The sequence below is a fragment of the Muntiacus reevesi genome, chromosome 1, assembly GCF_963930625.1.
Source record: "Muntiacus reevesi chromosome 1, mMunRee1.1, whole genome shotgun sequence".
In the NCBI taxonomy this organism is placed as follows: Eukaryota; Metazoa; Chordata; class Mammalia; order Artiodactyla; family Cervidae; genus Muntiacus; species Muntiacus reevesi.
In genome coordinates this window covers 115,703,753-115,724,256 of record NC_089249.1, presented here as the reverse complement: position 1 = coordinate 115,724,256, position 20,504 = coordinate 115,703,753, and the positions used below count along the sequence as shown (strand labels likewise).

Genomic DNA, 20,504 nt, shown 5'->3' with positions numbered 1-20,504 from the left:
GAAAAAGGGATAGGGATGTAGAGATGTCCAGAGTAGCTCACTCTTCCTGTACTAAGTACCGTGTGAAAAAATGATTATGATGTTGCCTTCCTACAGAATTGTTCAACAAATACTTGTATAGATCTTTAATTCCATTAGCAATTAGCATATGTTTATTAGTTATGAAGTCCGGAAGAGGCTTTTCATCTGGAACTTTGTCTTGAGATGAGTATAACTTTATTCCAATAGATGACCACTTAGGACTGAACATCAGAGCAATGCAGGTTCCTTTCACTCTGCTGTTAACTGTTCAGTCCCTTACTCTTGACCCCTTTCTTTCTCTAAACCATGATCACTTCATGGTGGAAACATGTGTGCCTGTTTCTTGTTTGCATGACTTGTCATGTGTGTCAGGGAGATTTGATGAGAAAGCAGAACTCCTCACTGCCCCCTTTACCAGATCATCCAGACTTCCAGTATTCAGGGCATTCTTCTGGAGACACCAGAGGGTCTTTGGGGACTAGACAAGCTGCAGGACTTATTCCAGAGAGTTTGGTTAGAGAAGTGGCAACTGAGTGTTAACTCACATCCCTTAAGAAAGCAGTCATCTGATAGATGCCATGTTCTGTCAGCTTGTGGGTGTCATATTCAGTGAGAAATATATCTTCCTATCAAAAGAATAGTTTTATTTCAACAGAAGCTCCTTGAACAGCTGCTTTATGATGACAACTGGAGTATCGCCAATTACAGTATCATTGTTCGTGGGTCAAAGGTGATGGCCTCAATGCTGGATAGTTTTCTTGCAGAGAAGCTCGAGGAACCCAGAGCACGTAGGGTGTCCTGTCCCTCCCAGAGAAGAGCAGCAGGTTCAGACGGGTGTGCACGTACTTTCCACCCAAGTCCTTTCAGTTGTTGTTGGTGTTTTAATTGCTGAATGGTTTCCAAGTCTTCGCAACCCCTTTGACTGTACACCACTAGGCTCTTATGTCCATTGGATTTCCCAGGCAAGAATATTAGAAAAAAAAAAAAAGAATACTTAAAATGCGTTTCCATTTTCTTCTCCAGGGAATCTTCCTGACCCAGGGATCGAACCTTTGTCTCTTGCATTGGTAGACGAGTTCTTTACCAGGGAAGCCCATCATTTTAGTACTAGTTCATAAAACTGTTCTTGATTTTGAGTGCCCTAGGCAGCAGTTAATAGAGTAAGGAAATGGCAGTTTGTGGCCCTGATGAGTGGAAGGTCATGTATTTATCCACATACATTGTTTGAACACCTGGGGATTATGAACACCTGGACTTTGTAGGGGACATAAATATACAGTGAAGATCATCAAGTAGATGAGATCATAAGGCAGTAGGGGAGACAGAATATAAACAGATTATTTCAATATCAAAATTATATGAAAATCCTGTGCTCAGAGTGAAACATGGTATGATGGCAGCACACAGGAGGGACACCACACCCAGTTCATTCTGAGTACAAGACGCTAGCATTAAAGAGCTGACAAGAATACCTAAAATGTTGAGTTGAAATTGAATGAGTCTTCTTTGAGTACATGATTGTCGGGGTCCAGCCCCAGCAGGATCCAGGGGAACCCTCAGGATGAACGGCGTCGGCGAATGAGAGAGACAGTGAGACAAAGCTCGGGGCTAAGTCCGAAGTTTATTTTTGCATGGCCTCTTTATAGCCTTAACAACATCTTTGGGGGAAGTGCATGTTGCTTACACACAGGGCATCTGAAAACATTACAGCAACTTCGCCTTCAATAGAAACTGGATGTCACCCACATACTTTTTGGTTCACAAGAGTCTTTCTTATCATTTGGCCTTCAGGCCTGCTAACATTTTATGGCTTGCACCTGGTGTGACTTAAGCAACTTCAGTAGCTGACCCTGTTTTTCTTGTAATTAATCTATTTTCTTTCTAATAAGCGTCATCTCTATGGGAACTAGATAGGATTACATTTTTACAGAACAGAAATGTGAAGGACTGTAGAAACAGCAGATATGGCACAAAATAGGCTCTTAGTCTAAAAGTTAACCACCTGCAAGAAGCCGCCAGCTAATCTCCATCTAAAGTGTTTTCTATTAGGCACATTTGTGGCTATCATATTTGTGGAGCTTTTTTCACCCCGTGAAGGGGCCTATGCTTAATGGTTTCTTTTGTTAGCGTACTGTGCTTAGGATGTTTAGAACAATCAATAGCATTTTTTGTAATGAGAGCACGTATTTATCATACAAGCCAGGATGCCAGCAAAAGGATTTGAATTGAAGCATTTCCTTCATCCCTGGCCCCTTCATAGCGTACCAGCGTCCAGGAGATTTATTAATTAGGGTTTTAAGTTGGTCTTTATTCAGTGAAAGAGGAGCAGGAGAGCTCTCGGCAGGCAACATAAGAAACCACAGCAGGGCAAACAAGAACAACAGCAGAAAAGGGGGGAGTATACAGGGTGGGATAAAGGCCGAGGCCAACCTGGAGGGTCCCTTATCCTAGACAGCCTTGCCTGTCAGGTTTTTTCCTCGTGACCTCGTCATGGATGGGGTCCCGGACGGTCTTGCCTGCCCGGTATTTTCTTCATGACCTCGTCACGGGCGGGACCTCCCATAACGGCTCCCAGCACATGATCTTTATAAATGTGCAGGAATTGTGAGGTCATTCCGGCCAACATTCCAATAGACTTTACACCTGAGAATAACTTAGGGACTAGGACTTCAAAGCCTTAATGACAACAATATCAGGATGCACATCTAGTACTTTTTGTTTCCTGTTGTAATAAGTAGATTCCTCCTATGGAGCTGACTTTTTATTTCTCATAGTGTTTGATACTTTCATCCTATCATGAGAACTATTCCATTCCATATATTATTATTTTCATTTCATTATTTATATTTATTTATTTTTGAGTAGCTAATAATTCATGCAAAATATAAAACCCACAGAGGAATATGTCATACGAACCTATTTCTCCTCTCATTTTTTTTATCTCAGATATACAGGTCCATTCCTGTTGTGCTCAGGGACACCAGTTTCTTTTCTATTTCCAGAAATAGAGGAAAACGTGTATATATGCTGATTATGTTTTAAATCACTAATGCAACTTACACATTTTCTATATCTTTATTTTTTTCCACTTATGATATATCTTGGCCTCTTGATGAAGGTGAAAGAGGAGAGTGAAAAAGCTGGCTTAAAACTCAAAATTCAAAAAAATGAAGATCATGGCATCCAGTCTTGTCACTTCATGGCAAATAGATGGGGAAAAATATGGAAACAATGACAGACTTTATTTTCTTGGGCTCGAAAATCACAGCAGATGGCGACTTCAGCCTTGAAATGAAAAGACACTTGCTCCTTGGAAGGAAAGCTATGACAAACCTAGACAGCATGTTTAAAAGCACAGACATCACTTTGCCAACAGAGGTCCGTATAGTCAAAGCCATGGTTTTTCCAGTAGTTGTGTATGGACGTGAGAGTTAGACCATAAAGAAGACTGAATGCTGAAGAATTGATGTTTTCGAACTGTGGCATTGAAGAGGACTGTTGAGAGTCCCCTGGACAGCAAGGAGATCCAACCAGTCAATCCTAAAGGAAATCAACCCTGAATATTCCCTGGAAGGACTGATGCTGAAGCTGAAGCACCAATACTTTGGCCACTTGATGCGAACCAGCCGACTCATTGGAAAAGACCCTGATGCTTGGGAAGATTGAGGGCAGGAGGTGAAGGGGGTGACAGAGGACGAAATGGTTGGATGGCATTATCAACTCAATGGACATGAGTTTGAGCAAACTCTGGCAGATAGTGAAGGACAGGGAAGCCTGGCGTGCTGCAGGCCATGGTGTCTCAAAGAGTTAGACACAGCTGTGAAGCTGAGCAGCACCCTCTTGGAGACTGCCTCACCTTAGCACTAATAGAGCTTCCCTTTTCATTTCAGTGACTGTAGAGTACTCCTGTGTAAGCGTGTCCCAGGATTAATCGCACTAGTATGTGACAGAGGGACTTTAGGGATGTTTCCAGTCTTTGGGGATGACAACAATCCCCTCAATAAATATACTACCACACATTCCATTTTCAACTTGGGTACATAAATGTTTAAGATAAATTCCTAAATGAGAACTTGCTGTATCAACAGTATTTTCACTTAAAGTGTGGTATATATTTGCATTAATCTTCACTCTTCCTAGCATATATCAGAGACTGCCAATTTCGTGTCCCCCTTGCTGGCCTATGTCCTGTCCAAACTACTTTCTGGTCCATCTGAGAGGTGACACAGGTCCCTCCTAATTTTACCCCTCATATCTTTTATAATCAGTAAACGTAGACATTTATATTCTCATGTTTTTACCCATTTGAAAAACGTGATTGTTGCTTTTCCCTCACTGATGTATAAGGGTTCATTATGGCTTAAAGAAATCATCTCCATGCCTGTTTCATGGAGACTTTTTCTCTTATGATTTGTTTTTATACTTTTCTTAAAACTTTTCTATGAATCAATCATTATCGACTAACTTCTTCTCCATTTCTGTAAATTAATTCAATCAAAATTAGGACTTCCCTGTGGACCAGATGGTAAAGTGTCTGCCTACAGTGTGGGAGACCTGGGTTCAATCCCTGGGTCGGGAAGATCCCCTGGGGAAGGCAATGGCAACCCACTGCAGTACTCTTGCCTGGAAAATCCCATGGATGGAGAAGCTTGGTGGGCTACAGTCCATGGGGTCGCAAGGAGTCGGACACGACTGAGCGACTTCACTTTCACTTTCAATCAAAATTACTTAGATATTTGTATATCAGGCCCTGATTCTTCAGGCCCTGATAACTTCTTTTTACTTTTAAACTTTTCTGGATTGAAACAACCATGGCATATTTCAAAGATTAGCAACTATTATAATGAAACCCTTTACAATGTACTTAAGTGGAATTGTCAACTCACTTAATAATTCACACGAGATGCATCATCCCTATGCGCATTGTGAAAAAAAGCCACTTCATAAGGACATTAACACAAAGGTAAAACCTGCCAGGATCCTTAAAGTAGTAAGCATGCATTTTCATTTCTTATAGTTTCTTGTCGTCGTCTCATCATTATCCCAATACGTAATTCATCAGATATCTTTTGAAAGTCCACATGGAGTTGTTCTATTTGCACCTGCAACAAGAAGATAGTACCCTGTTGAAAATATCCAATTGTCATCTTTTTATATCTAACAACTACAGCAGCTTAGCACATGTGTCTATTTCCCTACTACTTTAGATGTTCTTTGATGAGTTTGTACAGTATTTCCAAATATTTGATTATGGTGGGGAGTGACAGCATCCATGGTTTAGCTTCCCAGGATCCCTCAACACCAGTTCCCTGGGCAAGGAGGAGTTAGGCCTAAGTCAGGACTTAAAACTACACCAGTAATGTGTTCTAGCCCTAAGACTGCACTTTGGGAGGGAATGTAGGTGAATTCTAAATATTTCTCAGTTCCCTTGAGGTAGGGTGACCACACACATGTCACAAATAATGAGGTTTGCTGTCTCTCTTTAGAACACTGAAACTCCAGGTTTGGACAAAGAATTCATTTACTCTAGGTGTATAAAGAGAATCAGGCAGATCTGGAAAAAATGTAGCAGCTTTACGTTTTCAACATCCTGTATTTGGTAGAAGTACAGTTGATACTTTTGAGAGCAGATGGGAATATCACAGGTCTCGGATGGTTGTTCCGCAAGTCCTAAGTACTCTAAGGCTGGGATCCTGTTCACTTAGGTGAAGTGTGACCCTCAGTCCAGGAGCCTGGGCCGTTGTCTGTCCCTTCCAAGCCTTAGCACTGCAGAAGATGCTGAGTCTTACAGAGGTAAGTCTTCAGCACGATCCACATTGATGTTATATGAATCCTGTCTTTGGATTTCTCTTTGGGATCTGACTATAGGTCACATTTCTGTCCCTTTATTATTGAGAAACTAGCATTTTGTCCATCAGACTCTGCCCATGCCCATCTAGACTTGTGCTCCAGCACTTCCTGCTCTCTTAGAAGGTTTTGTCTTTCCATCATGAACTTCTCTATCAGTTGGGCTATACTTACCGTGTGGCTTCTTTCTTGGGCCTCCATTTTTTGATTCTTATCATTCAGTTCCTGTTTTTAACAGATCCTGTTTCATCTCTGCTGCTTGTCTTTTGCTACATTCCTCTGTTTCATCAGATGTTTAAACAAAAACAGTTATGCTGAGCTATACCTTCCTGAGCTCAAAGACTAAAATGACATTAAATTGGTGGGAAGGCGTCTGACTGTTCCTGCTACCACATCAGACAACCTGCTTTGGTATATGATGTAGACACACTGATTGGATGTACATACAACCCAAACTCCCTTGTTTATTTCCACATGTAGCAGAGACATTCCAGGGAAGAAGAGGAAGCTCTAGTGTCAGAAAGTGTTTCCTCCCACACCTGTCTAAGGGCAGCACAGGAACCACTTTCCCCTCTGAGAGCTCAGTCCTCCCCTGTACCTGCCATGGCCTTCTCCGCATCAGTGAGGGCCTGGTCTGCCTGCAGGATGGCTGCTTCTACTTCTGCCTGTGACTGCAGGAAGCTCTGGAGGACCTGGTTTGCCTGAGGAAACAAGAAGGAGCAAAGACTTGTCAGGCAGCATCAATATAGTATCTTCCTGGGGAAATTATTGTTCAGTGAACCTACAGATTTCTTTGGGATGGTTTTGGTCACCACCTCCTGTTCAGTGTTACACACCTCCATCCATAGCTCTTCAGGCACTCTGTCTAACAGATCTAATCTCTTGAATCTATTTGTCACCTCCACTGTGTAAACATCAGGGATTTGATTTAGCTCATATCTCAATGGCCTAGTACTTTTCCCTATTCAAGGGAGAAAGGTAAGTATATACCCAACTGAATACAGAGTTCCAGAGAATAGCAAGGAGAGATAAGAAGGTTTTCTGACATGGACAATACAGAGAAACAGAGGAAAACAATAGAATGGGAAAGACTAGAGATCTCATCAATAAAATGGGAGATATCAAGGGAACATTTCATGCAAGGAATGGGCATGATAAAGGACAGAAGTGATAAGGACCTAATTAGAAGCAGAAGAGATTAAGAAGAGGTGACAAGAATACACAGAAGAACTATACAAGAAAGGTTCCAATGACCTGGATACCACAGTGGTGTGGTCACTCACCTAAAGCCAGACATCCTGTAGTGTGAAGTCAAATGGGCCTTAGGAAGCATTAACACGAATTAGTGGCGGTGATAGATTCCAGCTGAGCCCTTTAAAATCCTAAAAGATGATGCTGTTAAAGTGCTGCCCTCACTACGTCAGCAAATTTGGAAAAGAACAGTGGTCACATGACTGGAAAAGGTCAGTTTTCATTCCAACCCCAAAGAAGGGCAATGTCAAAGAATGTTCAAACTACCACACAGTTGCATTCATTTCAGATGCTAGTAAGGTTATGCTCAAAATCCTTCAAGCTAGGTTTCAGCAGTACATGAACCAAGAACTTACAGATGTACAAGTAGGGTTTCAAAGAGGTCAAATTGCCAACATTCGTTGGATCATGGAGAAAGCAAGGGCATTGCAGAAAATAATCTACCTCTGCTTCATTGACTATGCTAAAGCCTTTGACTGTAAGGATCACAACAGTGTGGGAAATTATTCAAGAGGTGGGATTACCAGTCCACCTTATCTGTCCTCTGAGAAACCTGTATTCAAATCAAGAAGCAACGGTTAGAACTGGATATGGAAAAACAAACTGGTTCAAAATTGGGAAAGGAGTGTGTGAAGGCTGTATATCATCTCTCTGCTTATTTAACTTACATGCAGAGTACATCATGTGAAATGTTCGACTGGATGAAGCACAAGCTGAAATCAAGATTGCTGAGCAAAATATCAACAGTCTCAGATATGCCTGTGATACCACTCTAATGGCAGAAAGTGAAGAGGAACTAAAGAGCCTCATGAGGGTGAAAGAGGAGAGTGGAAAAAGCTGGCTTAAAACCTAACATTAAAAAAAGCTAAGATTGTGGCTTCCAGTCCCATTGCTTCATGGCAAATAGAAAAGGAAAAAGTGGAGGCAGACAGATTTTATTTTCCTGGGCTCCAAAATCACTGTGGATGGTGAGTGCAAAAGTGAAATTAAATATGCTTCTTCCTTGGAAGGAAAGCTATGACCAACCTAGACAACATATTAGAAAGCAGAGACATCACTTTGCTAACAAAGGTCAATACAGTCAAAGGTATGGTTTTTCCTGTAGTCATGTATGGATGTGTGAGTTGCACCCTAAAGAAGGTGGAGCATTGAAGAATTGATTCTTTAGAATCATTTTTTTTTTCCATTTATTTTTATTAGTTGGAGGCTAAATACTTTACAATATTGTAGTGGTTTTTGTCATATATTGACATGAATCAGCCATGGAGTTACATGTGTTCCCCATCTTGATCCCCCCTCCCACCTCCCTCTCCACCTGATCCCTCTGGGTCTTCCCAGTGCACCAGGCCTGAGCACTTGTCTCATGCATCCAACCTGGGCTGGTGATCTGTTTCACCCTAGATAATATACATGTTTCAATGCTGTTCTCTCAAAACATCCCACCCTCGCCTTCTCCCACAGAGTCCAAAAGTCTGTTCTGTACATGTGTTTCTTTTTCTGTTTTGCATATAGGGTTATCATTACCATCTTTCTAAATTCCATATATATGTGTTAGTATACTGTATTGGTCTTTATCTTTCTGGCTTACTTCACTCTGTATAATGGGCTCCAGTTTCATCCATCTCATTAAAAGAATGAAACTAGAACACTTTCTAACACCATACACAAAAATAAACTCAAAATGGATTAAAGATTTAAATGTAAGACCAGAAACTATAAAACTCCTAGAGGAGAACATAAGCAAAACACTCTCTGACATAAATCACAGCAGGATCCTCTATGACCCACCTTGCAGAAGAGTCTTGAGAGTCCGTTGGACAGCAGGAGATCAAACTAGTCAATCCTCAAGGAAATCAACCCTGAATATTCATTGGAAGGACTGATGCTGCAGCTGAAGATCTAATACTTTGGCAATGTGATGTAAAGAGCTGACCCACTGAAAAAGACCCTGATGCTGGGAAAGACTGAAGGCAGGAGGAGAAGGGGGCAACAGTGGATGAGCTGTTTAGATAGCATTGCTGACTGAGTGGACATAAATTTGGGCAAACTCAGGGATATGGTGGACAGAGAAGCCTGGCAGGCTGCAGTCCATGTGATTACAAAGAGTCAGACATGACTTAGTGACTGAGCAACAGCAACGACCCTCCAGGTTTGACTCTAAATTCTTCACCTTTCTTCAGACCCCACAGTGGTTATAGATGCTGGAATTCTGTGCAGCTGTAAAAACACCCATCCTCCGTTGTTTGCAACTGCTCTACCTGCACATTGCTTTCCCTCTGACTCATGCTCACCAACCCTTTCTTTATTAAGTTATCGGTTATTGACATTTCAACTTGTAGCTTTTGCCTCCTTCTCCAGGAAGTTTTCTTAAGCTTTATTCTGAGTTCTGAATGGCTGCCAAGAACCTAAGAGCTACCCTATCAGCACTACCACTTGATAGATATGTGACATTAGGTAACGTAGTTCCTTTTCCTTATGTCATATTTATCAATTTTGTAATGAAGATGATAGCAGTATCTAATCTATATTATTCTGCGGACTAAATTGATGGTCTAACCAAAACACCTAAAGTACACTTGAAGTAGTGAGTGCTCCACACACGTCAGTCATCACCATCAGTACCACTGCAATCGTCCCTGTCACTATCTCTATCAGTCTGTACCTGTATGATAATCATTGTGCCACCATATCCAATGGCTATTTATGTGTCCTCAGGTAAGATCATAAGCTTCTTGAGAACAACTTTTCTTTAATTTTCCCTACACTTTGCAGAAAGTCCATTTTGGGGTTACTCACTTAAAAATTTTATTATTTTATTTTTTACACAATTTTTAAAGGTTATACCCTATTTATAGTTAATACAAAATATTGGCTATATTTCCTGTATTTTGCAATATATCTTTGTAGCCTATCTTACACCCAGTCACTTGTACCTCCCACCCTCACTCCAATATTGCCCCCAATCCACGTTCAGTTCAGTTCAGTCGCTCAGTCGTGTCCGACTCTTTGCGACCCCATGAATCGACGAAAAAGCAAGAGAGTTCCAGAAAAACATCTATTTCTGCTTTATTGACTATGCTAAAGCCTTCAACTGTGTGGATCACAATAAACTCTGGAAAATTCTGAAAGAAATGGGAATACCAGACCACCTGACCTGCCTCTTGAGAAACCTGTATGCAGGTCAGGAAGCAACAGTTAGAACTTGATATGGAACAACAGACTGGTTCCAAATAGGGAAAGGAGTACATCAAGGCTGTATATTGTCACCCTGCTTATTTAACTTATATGCAGAGTACATCATGAGAAATGCTGGGCTGGAAGAAGCACAAGCTGGAATCAAGATTGCCAGGAGAAATATCAATAACCTCAGATATTCAGATGACACTCCACATTAGTAACCACTAATTTGTTCTCTATACCTGTGAGTCTTCTTTTCAATTATAACTAGTTTGTTGTATTTTTTGGATTTCACATGTAAGTGATAACATACAGTATTGTCTTTCTCTGTCTGACATTTCTTTGAGAATAATGCCCTCCAAGTCCATCCAGATTGCCACAAATGGCAACATTTCATTTTTTTAAATAACTGAGCAGCATTCCTGTATATGCACACTCCACATCTCCTTTATTCATTCATCTGTTGATGGACACTTATGTTGCTTCCATGTCTTGGCTATTGTAAGTAATGCTATGAACATTGGGATGCTGGTATCTTTTTGATTTAGTGTTTTATCAAAACTTATTACAGTCTTTGCTAATTGAAAGGAATGTTCTCTTTCATCTGGATTCTTGATAATAGATCCTCTCTTTGGGAAGAAATATTTCTAGTTTATTTAAAGAAAGTGAAAGTGTTAGTCACGTAGTCATGTCTGACTCCTTGTGAGCCCATGGACTGTATGTAGCCCATGAGGCTCCTCTCTCCTTGAAATTCTCCAGACAAGAATACTGGAGTGGGTTGCTGTTTCCTCCTCCAGGGGATCTTCCCAACCCAGGGACTGAACCCGGATCTCCAAGCAGCTGCCAAATTGTGGTTATAAAAGATAAAAGTGTAGAAATACCACCACGCTCTGCTTTCTCTACAAAAATGATGCTATGGTCTTAGAATTTCAAAAGAACCAGCCAGGACCCTTTGACTCCAATCTTCTGTTCTTTCCCAATCCCCTTACTCCTCACCTTAACTCCTTTCCTGGGAATGAGTTTATAGTTCTCTTCAAACCTGCTCCTTGCTTCTAAGTAGCGACGGTGTCCTCCAGGGACAGAGAAAGTTCCTTTTGAAATACTCTTCATCAAGGGGTCTGAAAGCTTCTTAAGCTCAGCCTGACAATACTTGACAGATGCTTCTTCATCTTGCAGCATGAAAGTTTCTTTCTTTTTCTTGATCATGACCTGTCAAGGAAATGAAGAGAAATTCAACAGAAAGAAGCTGTTAGAAGAGAAAGTCCAACTGTGATCCTCTTGAAGGAAGCAGTTGCACAACATCAGGGCACATGAGAAACAGAATAATAGATACAGAATCAGGAGACTAGTTTTAGTTCTCTTGCTGCTGCTGCTAAGTCGCTTCAGTCATGTCCGGCTCTGTGCGACCCCATGGACAGCAGCCCACAAGGCTCCCCCGTCCCTGGGATTCTCCAGGCAAGAACACTGGAGTGGGTTGCCATTTCCTTCTCCAATGCAGGAAAGTGAAAAGTGAAAGTGAAGTTGCTCAGTCGTGTCCGACTCTTTGCGACCCCATGGACTACAGCCTACCAGGCTCCTCTGTCCATGGGATTTCCCAGGCAAGAGTACTGGAGTGGGGTGCCATTGCCTTCTCCAGTTTTATTTCTAGATCTGACCAACTCTTTGTGTGACTTATAAGAAGTCTCTTAACTCTGTTGACTTAGTCTCAGTATCTGTGAACTGACAGATTGGTAGCTGTGAATTCCATTGTTCTTTAACAGTAATAGGATTAATTGTGATCCATCCATCAACAATGAAAAATGGAAAGCTCAATTATGACTTGAAGTAGGGCTTCCTATGCAAACTAGGTGCTATAGATAAAGATATCTATTAATACATAGCTAATCAATTGCCTAACTTAATGAGTTAAGTATACCCAACAGAATTTTGAACTCTTTCTGAATTCTTGCTTCATTGAGGGGTTCAGTGTACGAAAATATAGGAACTTTATTTTTCACTTTTGTACTTGTAAACTATAATTGATCTGATTTTCCTCTAAGAGATTTTTTAACTGGGAGAATTGACAAAGGTAGACTAAAATACAAAGTTTTCATGAATATGGAAATGGTAAGCAGGATTATGATCACCAAGAATTCTCTCCCTGGTATTCACATTCCTGGACCTGTAAGTAAGTTGAACATTGATTATGTCTTTCAATTCAGTTGAGTCTCTCAGTCATCCCCGACTGTTTGTGACCCCATAAGCTGCAGCACGCCAGGCCTCCTTATCCAACACCAACTCGGGGAGCCAACCCAAACTCCTGTCCATCGAGTCGATGATGCCATCCAACCATCTCATCCTCTGCCATCCCCTTCTCCTCCTGCCCTCAATCGTTCCCAGCATCAGGGTCTTTTCAAATGAGTCAGTTCTTCTCATCAGGTGGCCAAAGTACTGGAGTTTCAGCTTCAACATCAGATCCTCTAAAGAACACCCAGGACTGATCTCCTTTAGGATGGACTGGTTGGATCTCCTTGCTGTCCAAGGGACTCTCAAGAGTCTTCTCCAACACCACAGTTTAAAGGCATCAATTCTTCAGTGCTCAGCCGTCTTTATAGTCCAATACATGACCACTTGGAAAACCATAGCCTTGACTAGAGGGACCTTTGTCGTCAAAGTAATGCCTCTGCTTTTTAATATGCTAACCAGGTTGGTCATAACTTTCCTTCCAAGGAGCAAGCGTCTTTTAATTCCATGGCTGCAATCACCATCTGCAGTGATTTTGGAGCCCCCCAAAATAAAGACAGTCACTGTTTTCACTGTTTCCCCATCTATTTGCCATGAGGTGATGGGACCAGATGCCACCATCTTAGTTTTCTGAATGTTGAGTTTTAAGCCAACTTTTTCACTCTCCTCTTTCTCTTTCATCAGGAGGCTCTTTAGTTTTTCTTCACTTTCTGCCATAAGGGTGGAGTCATCTGCATTTCTGAGGTTTTTGATATTTCTCCCAGCAATCTTGATTCCACCTTGTGCTTCTCCAGCCCAGCGTTTCTCATGATGTACTCTGCATATAAGTCAAATAAACCGGGTGACAATATGCAGCCTTGACATACTCCTTTTCCTATTTGGAACCAGTCTGTTTTTCCATGTCCAGTTCTCACTGTTGCTTCCTGACCTGCATACAGGTTTCTCAAGAGACAGGTCAGGTGGTCTGGTATTCCCATCTCTTTCAGAATTTTCCACAGTTTATTGTGACCCCCACAGTCAAAGGCTTTGGCATAATCAATAAAGCAGAATAGATGTTTTTCTGGAACTCTCTTGCTTTTTCGATGATCCAGAAGATGTTGACAATTTGAGCTCTGGTTCCTCTGCCTTTTCTAAAACCAGCTTGAACATCTGGAAGTTCACTGTTCACATATTGTTGAAGCCTGGCTTGGAGAATTTTGAGCATTATTTTACCAGCGTGTGAGGTGAGTGCAATTGTGTGGTAGTTTGAGCATTCTTTGGTATTTCCTTTCCTTGGGATTGGAGTGAAAACTGACCTTTTCCAGTCCTGTGGCCACTGCTGAGTTTTCCAAATTTGCTGACATATTGAGTGCAACACTTTCAGAGCACCATCTTTTAAGACTTGAAATAGCTCAACTGGAATTCCATCATCTCCACTAGCTTTGATAGTCTTGATGCTTCCTAAGGCCCACTTGACTTCACATTCTAGGATGTTTGGCTCTAGGTGAGTGATCACACCATTGGGATTAACTGGATCGAGAAGATCTTTTCTGTACAGTTCTTCTGTGTATTTTTACCACCTCTTCTTAATATCTTCTGCTTCCGTTAGGTCCATAGCATTTCTGTCCTTTATTGAGCCCATCTTTGCATGAAATATTCCCTTGATATCTCTAATTTTCTTGAAGAGATCTCTAGTCTTTCCCATTCTGTTGTTTTCCTCTATTTCTTTGCATTGATCGCTGAGAAAGGCTTTCTTATCTCTCCTTGCTATTCTTTGGAACTCTGCAGTCAAATGTATATAACTTTCCTTTTCTCCTTTGCTTTTCACTTCTCTTCTTTTCACAGCTATTTGTAGGGCCTCGTCAGACCGCCCTTTTGCTTTTTTGCATTTCTTTTTCCTGGGGATGGTTTTGATTCCTGACTCCTATACAATGTTACAAACCTCTGTCCATAGTTCATCAGGCACTCTGTCTATCAGATCTAGTCCCTTAAATCTATTTGTCACTTCCACTATATAATAATAAGGGATTTGATTTAGGTCATACCTGAATGGTTTTAGAAAAGGCAGAGGAACCAGAGATCAAATTGCCAACATCACTGGATCATCGAAAAAGCAAGAGAGTTTCAGAAAAACATCTATTTCTGCTTTATTGACTATGCCAAAGCCTTTGACTGTGGGGGTCACAATAAACTGTGGAAAATTCTGAAAGAGATGGGAATACCAGACCACCTGAATTGCCTCTTAAGAAACCTGTATGCAGGTCAGGAAGCAACAGTTAGAACTGGACATGGAACAACAGACTGGTTCCAAATAGGGAAAGGAGTACATCAAGGCTGCATATTGTTACCCTGCTTGTTTAACTTATATGCAGAGTACATCATGAGAAATGCTGGGCTGGAGGAAGCACAAGGTGGAATCAAGTTTGCCAGGAGAAACATCAATAACCTCAGAAATGCAGATGACTCCACCCTTATGGCAGAAAGTGAATAACTAAAGAGCCTCTTGATGAAAGAGAAAGAGGAAAGTGAAAAAGTTGGCTTAAAACTCAACATTCAGAAAACTAAGATCATGGCATCTGGTTCCATCACCTCATGGCAAATAGATTGGGAAACAGTGGACACAGTGGCTGACTTTATTTTTGGGGGCTCCAAAATCACTGCAGATGGTGATTGCAGCCATGAAATTGAAAGACACTTGCCCCTTGGAAGAAAAGTTATGACCAACCTGGTTAGCATATTAAAAAGCAGAGGCATTACTTTGACGACAAAGGTCCGTCTAGTCAAGGCTATGGTTCTTCCAGTGGTCATGTATGGATGTGAGAGTTGGACTATAAAGATGGCTGAGGGCCAAAGAATTGGTGCTTTTGAACTGTGGTGTTGGGGAAAACTCTTGAGAGTCCCTTGGATTGCAAGGAGATCCAACAAGTCCATCCTTAAGGAGATCAGTCCTGAGTGTTTATTGGAGGGACTGATGTTGAAGTTGAATCTCCAATACTTTGGCCACCTAATGAGAAGAGCTGACTCATTTGGAAAGACCCTGATGCTGGGAACGATTGAGGGCAGAAGGAGAAGGGGATGACAGAGGATGAGATGGTTGGATGGCATCACCGACTGGCTGGACATGGGTTTTGGTGAACTCTGGGAGTTGGTGATGGACAGGGAGGCCTGGTGTGCTGCAGTTCACCAGGCCACAAAGAGTCGGACACAACTGAGCGACTGAACTGAACTGAACTAAACTGAATGGTTTAGTAGCTTCCCCCACTTTCTTAAATTTACGTCTGAATTTGGCAATAAGGAGTTCATTTTCTGAGCCACAGTCAGCTCCTGGTCTTGTTTTTGCTGACTGGACAGAGCTTTTCCATCTTTGGCTGCAAAAATATAATCAATCTGATTTCGGTGTTGACCATCTGGTGATGTCCCTGTGTAGAGTCTTCTCTTGTGTTGTTGGAAGAGGGTGTTTGCTATGACCAGTGCGTTCTCTTGGCAAAACTCTATTAGCATTTAGATTATGTTATATAGCATAGGTTACTTTAAAAAGTAGAGATGACCCTAGTGGACATTACCGAATCACATAAGTCTTTCACATCTATTGTTTTTCTTTTTTTTTTTTTTTGGTGACAGAAAAGGTAATCAGAGAGATGAGCAACAAAAGAAAAATACAGGGCACCATTGCTGGCTAAATGATGGAGCAGAGTGGTTTTCCAGAGCCAATATGAGTGTTGGAGAAAGATATATTCACATGTTTGCACAGGGGGAGGACAGAGTGGATTATACACGAATTTAAGTTCAACTTTATGTTACATACAATAACCTGTTTGTGGCTTATCAAGCAAGCATTTACATCTGCTTTAATCATTAAAGAAATACATTTAAAAATGAAAATGGAATAACGTGCAGAAATTCAAAACTGAGCTTGGTGGCCATTGTAGATGTGGTTTCAGGCATGTTTCTGCATCACTGAGAACTTCAATCTTCTTAACTTTATCATACTCAAGTATGCCACTATCCATTCCCAAAACAGTGTCTGCTATAATAGCAATTGGAAGTTGTAAACTTATGGTCTCAAAGATCCCTTTGCAAATAGGCAATGGTTTCAGACTCCAAACAATACTTTAACAAGCACTCTTACTTCTCTCCAATTTCTTTCTAACTTTGTTAATTCTTAACCAATAATACAGGTAATTTTGTGGGTTTTGCCTATATTGAGGGTCTTGCAACAACCCCCCCCCCCCCAACCCCGTCCCCATTTTGGAGTCCAGTGGAACACAATGAAAATGCTTCTTGTATATGTATCTTCAGGGCACTAGTCCTCATTTGGCTCAAATCAAATTCTTCTTATCCTATGACAAACTGTTTGCTGTTTATTCTTGGGAGCCTTCTCCCCACCCCATCTTGTTGTACACAGAGTATATCACCTGTACACCCTGAGTTGGGATCTAACCTGAAGAATTTTGAGTTAATAAATGTGTGTTGTTTTAAATAGCTAAGTATAGGGTAATTTGTTTACAGTAGAAAGTAAAGAGGCCAGTTTTTAGAACAAAGGATGGAATGTAGCCAGTAGAGTCCTGTCTTTCACATGAATCCAAACTCCTTTTATAAATGAGAAGCATGTGAACCACAAGTGAAAAGAAGGAGCTTAAGTACATTTTTAGAAGAAAAGGTATCAGGAAGGCTATATTCTAGGCTACATTACCAGAAGTTTCTTCTGGAAATCCTTCTTTTCATCCTTGAAGGAGTGCTCCATGAAGACTGCAATGGCTTTCTTCTCACAGGCTGCGTGCACGTCTAGCAGCTCCTGGAGTGTGTCTGTGGGGAGGCTCAGTCGCTTGATCATCTGCTCACTCTAGTGGTCAGCTGCCTTCTGCACAGCTGCTGAGTTCTCACCCTGGGCCAGAATTGTCACCGCGTTCTCCAGACAAGGAACTGATCCACTGTTGATGGCATACACGTAGGCCTCCACCAGAGTTCCCAGCCCTGAATGACACAGTATATTTTGAAAAGAAACAGAACATTCTCCCTTGTTTTATGGACTTTAGATCAGTACACTTAAAACTATTAAAGTTTTATTGAATTTGAGGTTTTCTTTCTTCTCCTCATCTTCATCCTTATCCTCATCATTGTATCCTCCACCTTCTATAACTTCTTATAGTAACATTACTGTGTCTCCTATGCACTCTATTTTATAGTTCTCAGTTCATCACAATATACTATTCACCGAATTATCTCAAACAATATGTTCAAAGTTCTTCTGTAACACTTTTCCCATTGTAATAAAATACAAAGAACTTATATATGTGTGAGTAAATTGCATATTTTGTGAGCACTATTTGCAAATGAAAATGTAGTGCCACATGTAAAAATATCATCAAGAATTTCCAGACCATGATACAAACTTTAAAGCAAGCAGGCCCATCTCAGCACAGGGCATTATGTGACTGCCCCACTGACATGGGCACGAAGCCAGCATCACATAAGATTATATTTACACTTCTTTCTCAGACTCTCAATGAGTTTACATGGATTCATGACTTACTACTTATTATTGATTCATGTAAATTCACAGAATACCTTGTATATCCTCACTAGAAACACTTATCCACTCAGAGGCTCATTACCATGAATATGTCTATCCTTAAAATATCTTTAGTGTAATATTGGTTTGGCCAAAACATTTGTTTGGGTTTTTCCATAATATCTTACTGAAAAACCTGAAAGAACATTCTGGCCAACCCAATAGTTTCATGAGATTTGGTATGCTTCAAAAAATCCTCATACAAGGATATTTTAATGAAGAAACATGCATTTCTATGTGGGGGATGAATATCTGATTTTCCAAATTATACAGAGAACACAATTAATGAAAGAAAAAGGAAGAAAGCACATTACTGACAATCCCAGAGTACATTTACAACTTCAACTCCACCATACATTCCTCACCCACAGTGAATCACAGAGAGACATGCTGTAGCAAAGGAGGCTCACTTGTCCCAGTGACAGTGATTCCCTCTTTTAAGCTCTTGGCCTTTGCATGGGTATAGATATAGGAGCAGAAAACTTTGACTGCTTCTGGAAATTCCCATCCAGTTGGTTCTCTGGTATTTCCTCAAGATGGAGTAATTGTTTTCTGTTACTTGCAGGGCGGTCAAAGACGAAACACTTCCGTTTGGGAAAGAACTTCCTGATACACTCTCTGGGTAAGTTGGAATTTTGAATTTGGGGATTTTCATCTGCAAAAGCAGAAAAGAATAATCAAAGAAGAGACAGACTCTTGGTAAGGGGGCTGAGGACTTTGATTTCCAGGAATTTATGCACTCACTCTAATTCCCATGCCTGAAATCTTTTCTATTTGAAAATCAAGCTTACACTAATCTACCATAGAAACTCTATTTTTATACTGAGCCAAGACTGAAGGAAATACTTTTGGGGAGGAAAAAGAACTATTTATACCAACTGAAGAAACTTTTGTTTTCCTCAACCATTGCATAGTGTGCACTGGATCAATTATTTATTAGGTGCTTCTTGAAAGATAAACCAACCCAAATAACTGTCAAAAACACTATTCTGATGTTACAACCTCTATTTCAGACATGAAAGTAATGGTGGAAATAAGGATATACACAATATATCTGGGAAAGAAATCACATTGGAAACAAATGACATAGGAAAGAAAAGCTTTATAAAATTGAGTAAAAATGCACATTCTACAAATATGTTTTGAGATTACTGTAGCATACATAATCTCATGGTTAGATTGGCCTAAAGGAAATGAGGACACTCTATCAGTCCTCTGCAACACTTTCTACTGTATGTGACAGTATCATACGGAGAGATTTGGGGCATATACCATCAGTTCAATAAGTATTTATTGGAAGTGTAAATATATGATTAAACAAACAAAATCAATATTACTTCTAGGTACCACCTATTATTCTCTCTGCTAAATATAATCTGAGTAACCAACTAGCATATGAATATGACATATACCACGTAAGAGAGGTTATAGGTGGCTCAATCGTAAAGAATCCACCTGCCAATGCAGGAGACAAAGGAGATGTGAGTTCAATCCCTGGGTAGGGAGATCCACAGAGGAGGAAATGGCAGCCCACTCCAGTATTCTTGCCCGAAAAATCTCAAGGACAGAGGAGCCTGGCGGGCTACAGTCCACAGAGTTGAAAAGAGTCAAACATGACTGAGCAACTGAGCACACGAGCATGCATGTACATATGGTGTAAGGCTCTAGAATGAAGAGTATGATGTTATGAGAAACCATTTGAAGATCTGATAGTCTCACTGGAAGGATGTAGCAATGCTTTTCTTTTGATTGAATTAGAGTATAAACAGCTTATCTATTAAGAATATATCTATATGGGTAATAAAAAACACTCTGTGAAGTGTATCAATATTTCACAAATTAATCCTTTTATTTACCTTATGATTCTACATCTACCAATTTCAATTTGATGAGGAAAGAAGAAGCACTTAATATGTAATACAGTATGTGAGACTTTTTCTTCATGATTTTTCTAAAATCGTTTGTTTAATACTAGATTCTAAATTTCTTCAGTGAGTTTATGCTCTGGTCTCTGAAGTTTTTCCAGTAACAATAATGACTGAAGCCACCCACCAGTCATTCACCAGGCACCATTAGCATGGCCTCATTCCAACCCCAAATTAAGATTGACATCAAGTGCTGAATGTCAGGACTCTTGATCCCATTTCCTACTGAGCTTTCTACCACCTTGCCCCTGCTCTGATACCTGGAATCAACTTCAAGGCATTCTCCAGGTACTCATCTTCAGTTATGGGGTTTCCATTTAACTCCAGCTCTAGCATGAAATCCCGCACAGCCCAGACAAAGTCCGGAAAGAACCTCACAAACTCGACTGAGTCCTCTACATCATCGGAGATGGGAGATGGTTTGATTCTGATCAGCTCCGTTAATTCAGTCACATAGCTGGGATGTTAGCTAATGAAAAAGAAGCACTCTCCAACAAAATTTCCAGCTC

The 20,504-nt window shown here is 40.7% G+C and overlaps 1 protein-coding gene across 1 annotated transcript in view; it reads right to left on the bottom strand.

Annotated features, from left to right (window-relative positions):
- LOC136149315 (guanylate-binding protein 6-like) overlaps positions 1-20,504 on the bottom strand; it is a 41,050-nt gene continuing 20,546 nt past the window's right edge. The window contains 7 exon segments of the mRNA XM_065909507.1: positions 1-5,123; positions 6,467-6,569; positions 11,293-11,505; positions 17,192-17,472; positions 18,481-18,552; positions 18,555-18,725; positions 20,256-20,452. Of these exon segments, the coding sequence (XP_065765579.1) occupies positions 5,080-5,123; positions 6,467-6,569; positions 11,293-11,505; positions 17,192-17,472; positions 18,481-18,552; positions 18,555-18,725; positions 20,256-20,452 (1,081 nt within the window). The 3' untranslated portion in view covers positions 1-5,079.